Source organism: Dipodomys merriami, unplaced genomic scaffold (assembly GCF_024711535.1).
Source record: "Dipodomys merriami isolate MVZ:Mamm:240054 unplaced genomic scaffold, mDipMer1.0.p SCAF_69, whole genome shotgun sequence".
NCBI lineage: Eukaryota > Metazoa > Chordata > Mammalia > Rodentia > Heteromyidae > Dipodomys > Dipodomys merriami.
This window is the reverse complement of record NW_027206279.1, coordinates 859538-877412: the sequence shown is the minus strand read 5'-3', so window position 1 is coordinate 877412 and position 17875 is coordinate 859538. Positions and strand designations below refer to the sequence as shown.

Here is a 17875-nt window from a genome sequence, read left to right as displayed (position 1 = left end):
TGGGCTGTCCACCCTGGCAGTGGTGCAGCGGCTGGCCGCCGGGGCTTGGCATCCTGAGAGAGGGCCGCCACCCGCACTGACACCAGCAGACCAAGGCCCACAGCTCCAGGTGCCGCTACAGCGGGCTCCTGTCGTTTTTACACTGTTAGTAAGTTGAAAATGTGTAAGGGAGACCTGACACCGAAGGTCAGGTGGTCACACCGCAGTAAGAAAGGCACTACAGTCTATGCCTACATACTGAATGGAACCGTATGCCATCACTTGAGATGGTGTGGAGAGAGGGTTAAATGCACAGCTCTCCAGAGCAGGCCCAGCCACAGTGTCCTGGAGCGGTAAGGAAACTTGCGAAGAGAGAAATTCTCCTAGGAGAAAGAATTGTACAGCATGCTGAGATAAGACCAGTTTTCAGCCTGCTAAGTGTTGAGAAGTCATTTTGTGTAATCATTTGGGTGAAAGTCCAACTACGCTGATGGAGGAAAGGGCTGTTTCTCATGGCTGTTTCCTGGCCTGGCTTTGCCACTCACTGGGCACAGGACCCACTGGTGTGCCTTTTCTCTGTTCCAGTTTTCCCATCCATAAACTAGGTAGGACATGCCCCAAACGGAAGCAGTGAAGATGAAGAGATGAGCACTTTAAAAGCTAGCTGTTATTTTGTTGCTATTATTATAGTTCTTTGGCTAAGAATCATTATAATTTTCAAGGTAGTTTATTCATTTAGAAAAATATCTCACACCTGGCGCTGGTGGCTCATACCTATAATCCTAGCTAATCAGGAGGCTTAAGACCCGAGGGTTGCAGTTCAAAGCCAGCCCAGGCAGAAAAGTCCCTGTGAGACGTATCTCCAACTAACCCCCAAAACAGAAAAAAAAAAAAAAAAAAAACATCACCTATGATGGTCTCCACATGCCAAGGGCCGTGCTCTCGCCAGCGGGTTCTTCCCTGCAGAGACGCATCTGTGCTTGGAAGATGGTGGGTTTGACGGCCTGTGTTCTTCACAGCGCCCGTGGCTCCTTTCACAGCAGAGAAGTCAGACGTGTCGGATTCCCTCGGCCTGCTCTTGCACTGAGTTATGCTCCCAGATTGGCATCAGCAGTACTAAGCGCCTCTCGTTTGCTTTTAGGAATCAATCAGTGATTTCTACTGGTACTACTCAGGGAAGAACATCATTGATGAATCAGGGCAGCACAATTTTTCTAAAGCTCTGGCGGTCACCAAGCAGATTTTCAATTCTCTTACGGAATATATCCAGGTATGTGGTAATGCGTGTGGACCAAAAACAAAGGACAGTTCTAAATTCCCCGCAGAGTTCCTGGCTGAACACAGTGGGCTGCGCTCAGCCCCAATGGGACAACGCTTCTTACCCAGAAACGGAGCCAGCCCTGCGTCTGTGGCGTTAGCTTCCAGTCCCCGCCGCACCTGCTGGGGTGCTGTCACGCTTTGCTCACATTCAGCTAGTTACATCTTGCTTTCCGTCCTAGCTTCCCATAGAGAGAAAACTTCATATTCCACTTGAATTTTTCTCAATGTCTAGAACAATGTGGACACGTTAATACAATGATGAAATGGAAGGGTAGTGATGCTTAGTAGAAATTAAAAAACAGAATCTAAGGCCAGGCACTGCAGTGCACGCTTGTAACGCAGCACTGGAGGGGCTGAGGCCAGGTCACGCTTGAGCCATCACAGCCTACTTAGGCCCATCTCCAAACAAACAAAGCAGCAACAAGCCTGCAAGGGAGCCCCGGGGGAGGGCTCTCCCCCTTGCTCAGTGCTCAGCCTGCTGGGAAAATGCGTAGAGGAGGTGCAGACAAGCCAGTATCTGTGTCGTGGCTCTCAGGGGGACAAGATTCTGAAGGCAGAACTAACATTTGTCTTTGTACTGTCATAATCAGGAGACTCATGAATAAAATTTTCATTCATTTATTCACTGAACAAAACACTTAGCTGTACTCTACTGCGATTAATGGAGGAAAACCAGTATATATGACTTCTATCCTTAGGAGAGCTTTTAGTGCAATTGAGAGAATACATATACATGAAGAAAACTACTTGAAAAAAGATGATCATACCTGATGTAAAATAATGACTTATGCCATGCTTACGAAGCATCCCCGTGGTGGCTGGGGGCGTGGCTCGGTGGGAAAGCACTTGCTTGGTATGCACATCATCTGAGGTTTGATCCTGGCATTGGGAGGCCAAGCAGGAGGATTGTGCGCTCTAGGCTTGGCTGTATAGTGGAACCCTGTCTCAGGAAATAAGTGTTTAAAGTTTAAAAAGAAAAAAAAACACAGGTTTGACACTTCCAAGGAAAAGAACTTGCATATGCGCCCCGGACAGGTCTCTGTGGGACCGTGCGTATGCGCCCCGGACAGGTCTCTGTGGGACCGTGCGTATGTGCCCCGGACGGGTCTCTGTGGGACTGTGCGTATGCGCCCCAGACGGGTCTCTTTGGGACCGTGAGCCGTGAGGAGCGCAGACAGGAAGCACATAGTAGCCCTGTCTTTGGGAAAAGTGGCGACAGGTTGTCTGTGGCTTCATGAGACACGATACCAACAATGACACCAATCTGGCTAAAACAGAAGAGCCAGCAAAGTGGATAAACAGTTGATCCTTATTCTTGTACATTTTCATTTCCTTCCAAATGAACCTTCTGTAAACTAAGAGTCTTAGGGTTTTGGGCGGCTCTTTCTATAGATTCTGTAAGCACTAAAATCTGTTCTATGAAAAGCATTAGGTTTTCATCTTCAATAAATGCCTATGTGATGAGCCAGTTGACTCACTCAGACCCTATTTGCTCCTTAGAACACTCTAAAAAGGAGTGTTTTGAGGGGGATTGTAAGGATGAGCACTGGAAACTGGAACAAGACTGCCCCCAGGTCTCGACAGGGTGACCAGATCTGAGGAGCACTGGAAACTGGAACAAGACTGCCCCCAGGTCTCAGGGTAACCAGATCTGAGGAGCACTGGAAACTGGAACAAGACTGCCCCCAGGTCTCAGGGTAACCAGATCTGAGGAGCACTGGAAACTGGAACAAGACTGCCCCCAGGTCTCAGGGTAACCAGATCTGAGGAGCACTGGAAACTGGAACAAGACTGCCCCCAGGTCTCAGGGTGACCAGATCTGAGGAGCACTGGAAACTGGAACAAGACTGCCCCCAGGTCTCAGGGTGACCAGATTGATGAGCACTGGTTGGGAGGACCCATCCTAACCCGGGTCTCCTCTGGAGAATTTAACCAAAGCTGAGAAGCTCATTCACTGCACCTGCCAATTTCTTTTAAAGACCAATTTTGTTCCAAAATGAATCTCCTGGCTTCTAGGAGTCAGAAGCAGATGTACTTAACTGGTGATTTTAAAGCAAACGTTGGTGACCTGTGGGTGCAGGCAGCATCTTGCTTCTCGTGTCTTCCTGAGGAAGCCTGCCAGGGCTCTCTGTGGTAGGATCTGTGTCCTGTAGACATTTCTTATTAGGAAATAACGTGGAGATTGGTTAAGGGGCGGAGTAAAAGGAAGAGGGAAGGGGCATTGGTTCGGTAGTGATTTTCAAAAATGGAAAAGTTATTCCCATGGAAAATGAAAGCTAGCAATGAAGTTATCTCTGTGCTTGGCTTTTAGAAAAGATATGTAGGAGGTGACACGAAGCTGGACAAAGGGGTATGTGCACGGGAGGCTGAGACAGGGGAATCACCAGTGTGAGGCTAGCCTGGGTTACATAGGTAGACGTGTGTGTGTGTGTGTGTGTGTGTGTGTGTGTGTGTGTGTGTGTGCATGTGCGTGTGTGCGTGTGTGTGTGTGAAGGGGGGAGGAATTACACCTTAAGTTTAGGTTAGTGATAAGAAAGTCCTAGAAGTGACGGAACAGTGGGATTGCTGTGCAGATCCTGTGGTCACAGGGCGTAGCACTTCTGCGTATCTTTGCCTGCAAAGAACAGGGACCGGGCTGCCAGGCCTGCGCTCACGGGTGCCCTCGGGCACTTCAGGTTACTTGGGAAAGGCTGGGGTGGGTGCGTCCACCACAGCCCCTAACTAGTTTGGATATTGTTCCTCGGTGTAAGACTTGATTCAGAGATCAACTTGTAGAACACCGTCTCAGAGCCCGAGTTCGGTCCTCATGCTCCATCCTGGGATTGGGAACGGGGGGACTAGGCGGGAAGCACGGTGTGCACCGCGGTGTGCACGCAGCTAGGACGCCCTCTCCCTTTCTCCACAGGGTCCGTGCGTGGGGAACCAGCAGAGCCTGGCCCACAGCCGGCTGTGGGACGCCGTGGTGGGCTTCCTCCACGTGTTCGCCAACATGCAGATGAAGCTCTCTCAGGTACTGTGGCCTGCTCACTGTGCCCCGTGGGTGGGCGCTGGCCTTAGAGCCCTGTGGATGCACCTTCACCGTCGGGCCGGGCAGCTGTGCAGCCTCGCCGGGGCTGGGGCAGGAGGGGTCCCGGGTGGACTCTGCACGAGCGTCGCTTCGTTGGGTCTCACCACCTCAGTCCTCGCTTCCTGCCACACTGATCCTCTGTCCTTGCGGCTGTCCGTCCGCCAGCCCTGTCTGCGCTGTCAGACCTGGCATGCCTCTGTGATCCGTGTCCTCCCTCCCCTACTGTTTCCCATCTCCCCCCCTCCTCACTCTCAGTCTCTCTGGCACCAGAGAGACTGCTCAGAGCATTGCGAACACACACATGTAGCGTGTGTGGCAGCGCTGTCGCTCCATGAACACACACATGTAGCGTGTGTGGCAGCGCTGTCGCTCCATGAACACACACGTGTAGTGTGTGTGGCAGCGCTGTCGCTCCATGAACACACACATGTAGCATGTGTGGCAGCGATGCAGAGCATTGCGAACACACATGTAGTGTGTGGCAGCGCTGTCACTCCATGAACACATACATGTAGCATGTGTGGCAGCGCTGTTGCTCCATGCCAACACATGCAGGACCATGTCAAGCTGATGAGAGTACGTGCACCGCAGCACGTGAAATGACGTGTCTGTAAAATGTTCACGTGGTCATGTCTGCCTCCTCCCTGCTGGACTGTGCTGTGCAGCCTTTCCCGTTTCCCGTTTGACCCTGGCCTTGTGGGAGGGTGTGAGTGGCTCTGTGACTCAGGGGCTCCCTGACGGCCCCTCTGCCTCCTCCCCGTGCCGCGGACGCCACTGCCCGCCTTGTGTCCCGTCCCGTCACTGTGAGATGTCCAGTGACAATGGGTGACTGAGGTTTCCTCTCACCTCTGACAGTCCTTACTTCCATGGTATTTTCAAGGTAGCTTCAGCACTCAGCACAGCAGGGGAAGTCCCCAGGCCAGGGCTGTGACCTTTCTGACCCCAGATTATTCTTGAAAGCATCGTTTCCTAACTTTAACTTCGCCCTCAGATCAGGTCTTCTGGACCATGTCTTCTGTGCGTGGTATAAGCACGAGCTAGCTTAGCAAGACCCTGCTGCGCCGCTTAGATTAAAGCCAGACTACCACCGACTCCATCCATCTTTACCCTTGGGACACCTGCAGCACCCGGTCACCACCGGCTGGAATTAGCATCATATAGCTCAGAGAGAAGGGAATTTATTGATGACTATCACCTTGTTGAGAGAAGGGAATTTATTGGTGACTTATGGTTGCCTTAACGTGATTACAGTACTATTCCTATAAATCTCACCAGTAAATCTCCAGTTCAGAAAATGACAACACAAGCTACTAAAGGCACTCGGACACTTTGGCGAAGTGGGTTGGTCGCTTGGCAGTTTCTGGACGGTGCTCAGTGTTCCCACCCATGGCACGAGGGGGGGAGAAGAGGAGGGAGCGTGCTGGATGCGTCTCTGGGTGCTCCGGAGGCGGGTGTCAGGCAGCTCCTCACCGCGAGAAGGGAGCCCACTGCCAGCCTCAGCACGGCCCCTCTGGAGCCCACCGCTGGCCTCAGCACGGCCCCTCTGGCCGGCCCTCCCACCCTCGCCCGCACCGTGTGCACCGCCCCGCAGGGGTCCACTAGCTCAGGATGTCTCCTGTTTCTGTTCTAGGATTCCAGTCAGATCGAGCTGCTGAAGGAACTCTTGGATCTCCTTCAGGACATGGTGGTGATGCTTCTGTCCCTCCTGGAAGGTTGGGCTGTTTGGTATAACCAGGCATGCGCACAACTGTCATTGGTCCGAGCACTAGCCTTGCTCATCGTGCAAATTACTCTGCTGGCAAGTGGTAGATGCCATACCACCTTGGTTAAAATGCCAAAGTTTTGAAAGGAAAAATACTGAGTGAAGGGCACGTGGTCTGATGGACAAAGCCTGAAACCAATTCATTTTGTATCCGTGGGAAAGCCAGAATGAACTGGGGAAAATCTCCAAGCCTTGCTCCTCCCCGCCCCCTTCTCCCCGTTGCTTCTGACACCTCTGGCTGCCACTGTGTATGCAGCCGTGTAGGTGGGCGCTTCCTAGGAGTCCCGCGGTGTCCCCAGTGATCTCACGATGAAATCACCCCCCCCCGGCCAGCATCAAGGCCCAAGGGTGGCCCTCTCCCCCTCCGTCTCTTCTCCCTGGGCTCCTGGTGCCTAGACTTAGGGCCTACCCCTCCACCCTCCCTATTTCCAAATCCTCATGGTCAGGACACAGCTGACTAATTTGGCACATAGGCCTCTGAAAATAGCTACCCAGCCAGGTCCACAACAGCTTGGGTTTATTTGTGTGTTTGTGTATCTTTTTGAACCTGTCTCACAGGGAATGTGGTAAATGGAACCATTGGCAAGCAGATGGTTGACACCCTGGTAGAATCATCTACCAACGTAGAAATGATCCTGAAATTCTTTGACATGTTCTTGAAACTTAAGGACTTAACCAGCTCAGACGCCTTCAAAGAATACGACCCAGACGGGAAAGGGATTATCTCCAAAAGAGAATTCCAGAAGGCCATGGAAGGGCAAAAGCAGTACGCACAGTCCGAGATTGACTTTCTCCTCTCATGTGCAGAAGCTGATGAGAATGACCTGTTTAATTACGTTGACTTTGTGGACCGGTTCCATGAGCCGGCCAAGGACATCGGGTTCAACGTGGCAGTGCTGCTGACCAATCTGTCTGAACACATGCCCAATGACCCTCGCCTCAAGTGCTTGCTCGACCCCGCAGAAAGTGTGCTGAAATACTTCGAGCCCTACCTGGGGCGCATCGAGATCATGGGAGGGGCCAAGAAAATCGAGCGCGTGTATTTCGAGATCAGCGAGTCCAGCCGGACTCAGTGGGAGAAGCCTCAAGTGAAGGAATCCAAGCGGCAGTTCATCTTTGACGTCGTCAATGAAGGAGGGGAGCAAGAAAAGATGGAGCTGTTTGTGAGCTTCTGTGAGGACACAATCTTTGAGATGCAGCTAGCCTCTCAGATCTCTGAGTCCGACTCAGCCGACAGGCCGGAAGAGGAGGAGGAGGGGAAAGATGAAGAGTCTTCCTGTGCATTAGGCACGGAGGGTCAGGAGGAGGAGGACGGGTCCCTGGAGTGTGCCTCGGCGTTTGCCGTGGCCTGTGCTGCGGCCAAGAGAAGCGCGGCCGCCCTGCTGAGGAGGGCCACCCTGAGGAACCTGCGGAGGCAGTGCCGGAGCGTGAGGAAGATGGCGGCCCGGGAGCTGGCGCAGGCCTGCCTGGGCCTGGCCTCCACGCTGTGCCTGGGGCTGCTCCGCGGGCTCCTCGCCCTCCTGGCGGGCCTCGCTCAGGCCCTCTGGAGCACGGTGTTCGGAGGGGGCCTGGTGGAAGGCGCGAGGAACATCCGAGTGACCAAGATCCTGGGAGACATGCCCGACCCGACCCAGTTTGGCATCCATGACGACACCACTGAGGCCGAGCGGGCCGACGCGGGCGAGCTGCGTGCCGCTGCTGCCGAGCCGGGCCACGCAGTGAAGGGCGGGAAGGGGGACGCAGACCTCATGCCAGACCTCTTTGGACTCCACCCAAACAAAGAAGGGCCCGCAGTGGGCTTAGGTGACCTGTCTGAAGTCATCGGCAAGGCCGAGCCGCCTACGCTGGAGAGCACCGTGCGGAGGAAGCGGAGAGCCCAGGTGAGCGTGGCATGGGACTGTCGCCGGGTCACAGAGGGAGCCTTGGCCACGGGGCTGTCGCCGGGTCGCAGAGGGAGCCTTAGCCACACTGACCAGACGCAGGCCCGCTGTCAACGCCTGATCCTCACCCAGCTCTGGGTTCCTCAGGGGTTCTCATTAGGGGCTCCTCCGGTTTACCCGGGAGAGCGCCAGCATGACCAGCCTGCTCCAGTCTTTCATTAGAAGGTAGCTCTCAAGACGCATGGGTTGATGCTGTGAACTGAATGCGCCAGAAGCCGAGTGCGATGCAAGAGATGTTTCTGGGAGACGATGTTCTTGAAGGTTTTGCTGACCTTGTGTGGCTCCCTGGATCCGTGGCGCTGGTCAGCCAGACAAAGTGAATAAGCAGCCATGGACACCTGTTGTGTGTCGGAGGATCTGAGTGGTTTCCTCTCTTGTAGCATTTGTGTCATTCTCGCAGCCAAGAAAGTAGAGAAGCAGGGAGAAATTAGAGCCCAAGACCACCTTTGTTCATTCCATTTCCATTCTCCGTTAGGTCAGTATGCTAGGAAGGAGAGGTGCCAGGTAAGAGAGGCAGACAGGAAAGAACTCCACCTGGTACGGAGGGAGAACCCCAGACATCCCTTCCATATTGATTCATTTGTCCTACTGGCTACCCTGGTGGAGCCCCCGGTTTAGTCAGCCTGGTACAGGTAGAGACCCATCCAGGGACTCCCAGTGCCGGGGAGCTGTGGTTTTGCTCTGAACCCCCAGTGGGAAAAGGCCAGTGCCACCATGATAAGTGATCAAGCCGCTGTGGTGGACGTGGCTCCCTGCAGACAGACAGCCACGTTGTTCTTGGAAAGCCAAACCCTGAAGGGTGACAGGCACAGGGGAGCCCGCTGTGACGCTCCAGGTAGAGGAAGTGACCAGCGCAAAGGCCCTGCTGTACAAAGGACTTAGAATGTCCCAGGAAGGCCTACTTGAAAGCAATTAAGTACTAAGAGCTGAAGATGGAGAGAAGGCCGGGATCCTGTAGGGAGTGCAGGCTTCATTCTTGAGTGCAGGGCTGTTGGCCAGAGGACTGAAGACAAGGCTGGAGCTGTCAGTGAAAACGGCTCTGTGTGTGTCTGTGCCAGGTCTCTCACCCCACAGGGCCACAGGCCTCGGACAGGACTCTCTCATGGTCTGAGCCCACGTTTCCTGCTTATGTAGAATAATGGAACCGTTGGGTTTCTCCAGTGTGAGAGCTTTGTCATGGCATGTCCAGACGGCCTGATGCGCGGCAGGACCCTCAGACCTGCGGTCCTGAGAGGCCGGAGCGCCAAGAGCAAGGGAGCTGGGCCTAGCGGCCATGAGGACCGCGGGCGGCAGCGTGGCCCGCTGCAGACCACACTGGTGCTGACGCCCTGACTGTTGTTTCTGTCCAGGCGGCGGCGGTGAGAGCGGCACAGGCAGCAGACGTTAATGTGGAGTCTGAGAAGGCGGAGTAAGTGCGTGTGGCCTGGCAACCAGAAAGCTTCACTGTTGTTAGTAAGAGCAGCAGACGCTGCAAGCCCTGGGCAGACGTGTTTCCCCTCAGTTCTGTGATGCACACATTCCGTGTATCTTAACATTTTGGGGTGGGGTTCCTAGACCCTGAAACTAGTGCTCACGAGGCTGCTTCTCCACCACGTGAGGCATGCCTCCAGCCTTCTTTTCTGATTGGTTTTAAGATAGTGTCTTCCCTGCCTGAGCTGGCCTTGAACCACCATGCTTGTTTTCTGAGTGGCTAAGGGTTACAGGTGTGAGCCACTAGGGCCCCACGTTGAATTACTAACTTTATAATCCCAGCAGTATATGAAGCATGTGAAGTTATAACTCTATAATCCCAAGCAGTATGTTCACTGTTGGGACAAATGAGTCATCAAGCGGGTAGGCCCTGTGTTGTGGCCCAGGCATGCCATCCAGCTACGCAGGAGTCAGGAGTCAGGCATCATAGCTCAAGGCCAGCCTGAGCAAAAAGAAAAATCACATTGCCACCGATAATCCAGACACAGGAGACACGCTTGCCCACCCAGCCACGGGAGAGGTTTAAATACCGAGACTGTGGCCCACGCTAGCCCAGAAAACGCAAGACCCTATCCCAAAAGTAACTAAAACAAAAAGGGGTGAGGATGTGGCTCTGGCGGCAGAGCATCTGTCTACAAACGACACAGCTCTTCCGTTCAAACCCCAGTCCCACCCAAAAAAGGAATAGTGAGCAGTTTTAGATAACACTGGTAATATCTACTCTGTATTGAATACTCATCATATATCAGGCCCGTACAATATCTCATTTAATTCCTGCCACAATTTAGAAGAGTAGATGCTATTGCCAACTCTCAAGATGAGAAAAGGCACAACATTTCTGAAGAGGAAGAGAAAACTTGTTAAGCCCAGTTTCAGAGGCGGAGTACAAACTCGCAGGTCAGCACCGGCCATCAAACACAACAGCTGTCCTGAAGTTTACACCAGAGTCGGGCCGCTGTGGTCTCCGCCCTTGGGGACCAAGCGCCTCCTGCTTCACTTCCTACCACTTTCCTCTCCTTCTGAGTGGGTTTCTTGTCCCCACAGCATGGAAGACCGAGAAAAGGAGGACGAAGCCAAAGAGGAGGGCCAGGCTGAGGTCCTGTGGACAGCTGTCACCAAGAGGAAGCAGCACCGGCGAGGCCACAAGGCGGAGAAGCCTGAGGCCTTCATGGCCAACTTCCTTAAAGGCCTGGACACCTACCAGACCAAACTGCTGGTGAGCGCCCGCCCAGCCCCTCCCCACGTGGCCTGGGCAGACCTGAGGGCTGGCTGCTGGTGTCTGTTGTTGGTTGGTCATCTTCCTCCTTCAGTGTCTTCTCTCCCATCTGCCTGCTCCTCCTGCAGCCCTGCCCCTCTGCCCACAGTCCCACTGTGTCCCTTCCAGGGCAGTGGACACACCTCCTTCTAACCAGCCCCCACGTGTGATTGTGGGGAACGCCGGGGGTGGGCGGGGTGGGGGAGGCCTCAGCAGGCCCTGGTCCAAAAGTCCAGAAGCAGCCTGGTCACTCGAGACACAGAAGCCCCTGAGGTTGGGCTGTTCCCACACTGGTGCTCAAAGCAGTGCTGTGCACGAGCCAAACCTTCATACCTGCTCCTCTGGCCAGGACCCCTTCCCTGGCACCTTTTTGGGAGACTGGAACCTTCCCCAGCAGCCGCTCCCGTTCTCAGGTGGCTCCAACGTGGGGCTGTAACCTACAAAGGGATGGGTCGGCTGCTTTCGGCAGTGCCGGGGGAAGGGATGTGGAGAGCTTTTGTGGATCTAGAGTGCTCACAATTTCCAAGCGTTCTTCCAAGCAGAGCGATCATGAAAAAGTACCACACAGTTGCTTGCATGGTGGCGCTGTGTTTGGGCATCTGGTTCCTTTAGGGACAGTCCTGGGCAGGGGCAGAGTTCTAAGCAGTATTTAAAAATCACCGTTTCTGGTCCCTTGCTCCCTGCGTTTGTGTCTGCCTTGGAGGGGCGTGGAAGGGCAGGTCCCGGGGTAATCTAACCAGAGCAGAGCTCCGACCACAGGGAGAGATGCTCCATTTCTCCCCCCAGCCTCTCTCTGCCCTCCTTTCCTTTGCAGCATTATCTGGCCAGGAATTTCTACAACCTGAGGCTCCTTGCTCTGTTTGTGGCCTTCGCTATCAACTTCATCCTGCTTTTCTATAAGGTGATACTGCACTCAGGGGTTGCTTGCAATGTGGCTGTCTGCCAAGCCTGTTATTTATGGGAAACACGTTAACAGAACTTATGCTCTTAATTACAGCCAAAATTCTAATACGGAAGGTAGTGTCTAAGGCATTCGACAGTAATGTTTAATATTGCCCGAGACAGTGATGTTCGAAGGCATAACAAGTATACAACCTCTAGCTATGGCTGGCAAGGGAGGCAAGTTAGATAATACTTCAACAGCAGAAGCTTGAGTTGTTACAGAATTCAGTCTTCAAATATTTATTGTGAACCTATGTGCTAGGCCCTACATTAGGAACTGTATTGCAAATGCAGCTCTCTTCCTGAGAGTCATTATAGTGAGCTCATACATGTGAACTATTTTCCTTTTTTTTTTTTTTTGTTGGTCATGGGGCTTGAACTCTGGGCCTGGGCGCTGTCCCTCAGCTCTTCAGTTCAAGGCCAGCACTCTACCACTTGAGCCACAGCGCCACTTCTATATATGTGAACTATTATGAAGAAAATTAACAGGCATTGCGAAGATAAAGGCTTTGAACATTGGCAAATGAATCTTGCATTCTATAGGGATGTAATAATTGTTTATTTTTATTTAAGTAGTTGGCATTTAACAAAACAGTTTATGAGTTCAATGCACCCCTTTCAACATTCGCACCCATCCTTCCCTCCCTCTTAATTTTGAAGGACATGCATTGAATTTTTCTTTTTTTTTTTTTGTCGGTCGTGGGGCTTGAACTCTGGGCCTGGGCGCTGTCCCTCAGCTCAAGGCAAGCGCTCTACCACTTGAGCTACAGCGCCACTTCCGGTTTTCTGGTGGTTTATTGGAGATAGGAGTCTCACGGTCTCTCCTGCCCGGGCTGGCTTTGAACCATGATCCTCAGATCTCAGCCTCCTGAGTAGCTAGGATTACAGGCGTGAGCCACCAGCGCCCGGCCATGCATTGAATTTTTCATTGCATTCTCTCCCTCTTCTCTTTGGAATGAGGTAAAGGTCTTAGGTGTGAGGCAGTGAACATGATCAAAGTATATTGTGCACCCACATGAAAATGTCACAGAGAAGCCAGGTGTGGCACACGTTTGTAATACCAGCTGACAACGGAGGCTTCTGAGTTCAAGCCTAGCCCAAGTTATAAGGCAAGACCTGCTTCAAAAGAAAAAGGACATCATGAAACCCATTGTTTTGTACACTATATGCTACCAAAGAGTAGACTCGACATAACTTGTCACTGGCTTTTCTGTATCTGATCTCTTTCCTTCCCTACTTAAACCAACAATCTAATTTTTATAAAGCATTCTTACCCACACCAACCTTCCACTTGATGAAACGATGGTTTTCTGTTGTCCAGAGAAGACAAATGGAAGGTCTCACTCAACGTGTTGCTAGTATTTGCGTGATGTATACTCAGTGGGCCGCGGCTCCTTGTGCTGTTCTGAAGTGTGTGTGTCTTGGATCAGGTCACTGAAGAACCTTTAGAAGAGACAGAGGACGTGGCGAACCTGTGGAATTCCTTTAATGAGGAGGACGAGGAAGAAGCCGTGGTGTTCTTTGTCCTGCAGGAGAGTACCGGCTACATGGCGCCGGCCCTGGGAGCTCTGGCCGTGGTCCACACCGTCATCTCCCTCGTCTGTGTGGTGGGATATTACTGCCTGAAGGTGAGCGGCCTTGTGCTCTGAACCAGTCTGAGTCCTGGAGAGCAAAGTGTCTTCTTTAGCTTAGCCAGCCCCTTGTTCTCGAGTTCAGACTTGCGGTGTCATGGCTCTGGCATTACCTGGGCACCAGCCGAGCCTCGAGCCAGAATCGGCCAGATGCAGGTGTGAGACTCCTCCTGCACACGTCCCCATTCAGACATCTCTTGTTGGACGGATGGCATTACTGTCATCGGGCAGGATGAGAGATGAAGCTATTTGAGATTCTTCTCTGATCTTTGAAATATTAGAATTTCTTACAACCATTCAAGATGAGAAGCCCCCCCTATGTATAAAAGCCAATTTATCATTGTGGAACACATCACCCAAACCTAGTGCTTTCAAGAACGCTCATTTTGTCTGATTCTGTGGAACACATGGGCCCCTGTAGGCAGTTCTGCTGTGTCTGAGGCCATCTGGGAGGTCACAACCCCGTCCATACACGCTGTTGGCCTGCCGGTCAAGTTGGGTATCAATAATTCTCCCACTCTCTGAGTGACTGCTGTCTCCCCACGTGAAGGTGCCTTTGGTGGTATTCAAAAGGGAGAAGGAGATTGCCCGGAAGCTGGAGTTTGACGGCCTGTACATCACTGAGCAGCCGTCGGAGGATGACATCAAGGGCCAGTGGGACCGCCTGGTGGTCAACACGCCGTAAGTGCTGCCCAGGGCCCCGGAACAAGAAAAGCCTTCCTCTGTGTCCAGCCTGCCCTCCCTGGCCTTTCCAGTATAGCAGCCTACTACCTCTCAAACTACGATATGCTCTGTACATGTGCTAGAGGTTTAAAATAGGGCCATACTCTACCATGATCAAGATACTGAGCATATTTGGTTCGTACCAGAGTCCAGGTGGCATTATCTAAACTAGGTCTCCGTGCCTGAGTTATATGGAGTGTTTCTAGGACGTCACTTAGCCAAATCTAGACATTCAGCCGAGCAGCTTCTCCAGAGCCCTCTGCATCACAAGAGTCCCGTGACGCCCTTCTCTGAAGTCTTTTCCTTAAGCAAGCGGCCTTCGGCCCCGCATGATACTGAGAGGCAGTTGAGGGCAGCTCTGGAAGCTGACAGGACCTGGTCAGTGCTGCAACTTTTAAAGGGCTCTCAAAAAGCTCACGTCCTGGCGTACCTGCCTCACAAAGAACATACTGTATGTGTTCTGTCTTCAAGGGGGTTTGACCCCAGCTCTAGTCAGGGGACAGGAACACCACGTACTGAGCTCAGGGTAAGAGGCTGCCCCGAAGGGGCCTCCTGCAGTGCTGCAGTCAGTGTTCTTCAGCATCTCTGTAGCTAGAAGCTTACGCTTAGGACAAAGCATGACCGAGTCTGAGGCGAATGCTGTGGACCTCTCACTTGAGTAAGAAAAGAGAAAAGAGCTCAGTGTGACAGAGGAGGCTTGGCTTGACTTGTTTTTAAATCCTAAATGTAAGGCACAATCCTAGCTACCCAGGAGGCTGATATCTGAGGGCCGTGGTTCAAAGCCAGCCTGGGCAGGAACATCTGTGAGACAAGAATCTCCAATTAACCATCAGAAAACCAGGAGTGACACTGTGGCTCAAGTGGTAGAGCGCTAGACTTGAGCTGAAGAGCTGAGGGACAGCGCCCAGGCCCAGAGTTCAAACCCCACAACCAACCAAAAAAAAAAAAAGACTCGCTGTAAGTAATGTGCGCAGCTCCTGGATTTTGTCTGGTGCACACTGGGGCAGGGTACAGTCTAAGAAACACATGATACAGGCAGGAATTAAGTTGTGTTATTTACAGAAAAAATGTTAAATCATAGTAAGTGAAATAAGCCAGACTCAGAGAAACATTGCCTATTTCCTCTCATATGAGGAGCCTCGACCTAAAAACAAATTAGACTTGAGGTTAGGGAGGGGACAGGAGAAGGCGACGGAAGGGAGTGTGCGATGATCTGAATATTGTTTCCATGCATGAAACACCAATGTCTGTAAAGCAATTTAAAAAATGAAACATACTGGACTTCAGCAGTGTGCCTGGCAGGCCAGGAAGAGAGACTTGGAGAGGGTTTCTGACTGTCTGCCATCACAATGCCTGGTTCTGAGCAAATGTTGGCTTCCCAGGCAGAGTGTGAAGCCTGAACCTCAGGCTGGGAGCCCTTCGGAGAGGACAGACGCTCGAGTTGGTTGGTTTCTTGCTGTGTTGCCTTGATGTTCAGAATGAAGAAGCAATTCTTTTTTTCCCTTTGCAGATCTTTCCCTAATAACTACTGGGACAAGTTTGTGAAGAGAAAGGTAAATTCCACAGTCACAGGAGCTGTAATGCATGCTTGAGTTCTCCATGCACAAGCACATGTGATGTGCCGTGAGAGGTCACAGAACACGTCAGTGTCCAGCCCTTTCTCATACTCTCCTGTCTTGGAACACTTTGCCTTAGCCCTCCCTCTCCTGAGCATTAAACTTTTCCTCTCCTCCAAAAAGAGACCAGCTTTAAAAGGTTTTTACATACTTGCCCTCATCACTTCATTTTTCTCCGGGTTATTTTCTGTCTTCTGTAGCATGTGTTAACCGCCCCCCCCCCCCCCCCCGCCGCCCCGTCTCCCACAAAGCCCAGGGGCAGCAGCGTCCCAGTGTTGGGAAGCTGTGGCAGGTGGCCCCAGCCCACCCTGTTGTCTCTTTGCTCTAGGTGATCAACAAGTATGGAGACCTCTATGGAGCAGAGCGAATTGCTGAACTCCTGGGTCTGGACAAAAACGCCCTGGACTTCAGCCCAGTGGAGGAGGCCACAGCAGAGGCAGCATCTTTGGTCTCATGGTATACAGCTTAGGAGACAGGTCCCATGTGGCTAACTTAGGGCCATCATGTTTCCATTCCTCTCCACCTGCAGGGAAAAGCTGCAAGTGTGTCTGAATTCTCAGGCTCTGTTCTGACACCAATGTCTTGCCCAGGTCCTGGGCAAGGAGAGGAAGGCTTTTAAGAATTTGAAGGCCAGTTTTTATGCTCAAAAGAGCTGAGAGAGACTAACATTTCCAAATGTGTGACTCAACCACTCTGTCTCTCTGGAGTACCTGAATAACTTGATAAGGTTCAGAGCTGTATTTAGGTTATTAAGCCTGAGAGAGAAATTTAATATCTCTCTAATTAAGCACAACAAAATCTTGACCTTTATAAGTTACGACGTTGTTTGTTCCTCTTTAGGCTAAGTTCCATTGACATGAAGTACCACATCTGGAAATTGGGGGTCGTTTTTACTGACAATGTAAGTACTGTACTTGGAAAGACAAGATTCTTTTCTCTGAGGTTTGGGGTTGTCATAGGGGACAAGCGTTGAGGATGCCCAGGGGCTCGGCTGAGCCGCAGGGTGCATGGAGCCCTTCCCCCTGAAGACAGACTTCCTTGGGGGCCCAGGGTGCAGGCTAGCAGCCCAGCCAGGGAAGCCCAGGGTGCAGGCTAGCGGCCCAGCCGGGAAAGCCCAGGGTGCAGGCTAGCAGCCCAGCTGGGGAGCACTCTTCCCGTGGCAGGCTAGCGGCCCAGCCAGGGAGCACTCTTCCTGTGGCAGGCTAGCGGCCCAGCCGGGGAAGCACTCTTCCCATGGCAGGCTAGCGGCCCAGCCGGGAAGCACTCTTCCCGTGGCAGGCTTAGCGGCCCAGCTGGGGAGCACTCTTCCCGTGGCAGGCTAGCGGCCCAGCCGGGAAGCACTCTTCCCGTGGCAGCAGGCCTTGGGTGGCTCCCAGCGCCTCAGCACCTCCATCCCCTCAAATGAGGAATGACGGCAAGTGAGCACATCCTACGCACGAGTGTCTACAATGTTGCTAACTCTCTTCCATTTCTAGTCCTTTCTGTACCTTGCCTGGTATACAACCATGTCGGTCCTGGGCCACTACAACAACTTCTTCTTCGCTGCTCATCTGCTAGATATTGCCATGGGCTTCAAGACATTAAGGACAATCCTTTCATCTGTAACTCACAATGGCAAACAGGTACCGGGCTGACGTTGGCTGGGAACAGAATTGTAGGAAATGAGAGGTAGCACACGCTAGTGGATGTCGGGAACTGGTACACTGTAGTGTACCAACACTTGAACCAAGAGCAACTGTTTCTACAAACTTGTCACTGGTTCCAGATATAACTAGAGTTGTGATGTAAGAGGCCTAAAACCTAAATTCAGACCTTCACATTCAGGTGAGCTAGGGGAGGAGGGAAGTGGAGAGCCAGTCAGACTGCGCTTACCCCATGGCTCTGAACTGCTGGCAGTCAGGGAGTGGAAGGGTATGCTTAGAAGGTTCCCAGGTCATCCTGACACATGTCCCTGACAACTAATAAAGCAGGACACTGGTGGCACGCCGGTCATCCTAGCTACTCAGGAAGAGGCTGAGATCTGAGGATCTCATTTCTTAGACAGCCCAGCAGAAAAGTCTAGGAGATTCTCATCTCCAGGTAACTAACCAAAAGCCAGAAGTGACAGTGGTAGAGCACCAGCTTTGAGTGAAAAAGTCCAGTGATTGTATAAGGCTCTGAATGTAAGGAA

General features: G+C 52.3%; 1 protein-coding gene across 1 annotated transcript in view; it reads left to right on the top strand.

Moving 5' to 3' along the window:
• Ryr3 (ryanodine receptor 3) overlaps nt 1-17875 on the top strand; it is a 348483-nt gene that overhangs the window by 321062 nt on the left and 9546 nt on the right. The window contains exons 85-97 of the mRNA XM_070005709.1: nt 1121-1249; nt 4205-4309; nt 5997-6078; nt 6687-8008; nt 9418-9476; nt 10583-10754; nt 11608-11694; nt 13166-13363; nt 13917-14047; nt 15600-15642; nt 16034-16161; nt 16546-16606; nt 17181-17327. Of these exons, the coding sequence (XP_069861810.1) occupies nt 1121-1249; nt 4205-4309; nt 5997-6078; nt 6687-8008; nt 9418-9476; nt 10583-10754; nt 11608-11694; nt 13166-13363; nt 13917-14047; nt 15600-15642; nt 16034-16161; nt 16546-16606; nt 17181-17327 (2664 nt within the window). The remainder of the gene's footprint in view (nt 1-1120; nt 1250-4204; nt 4310-5996; nt 6079-6686; nt 8009-9417; nt 9477-10582; nt 10755-11607; nt 11695-13165; nt 13364-13916; nt 14048-15599; nt 15643-16033; nt 16162-16545; nt 16607-17180; nt 17328-17875) is intronic.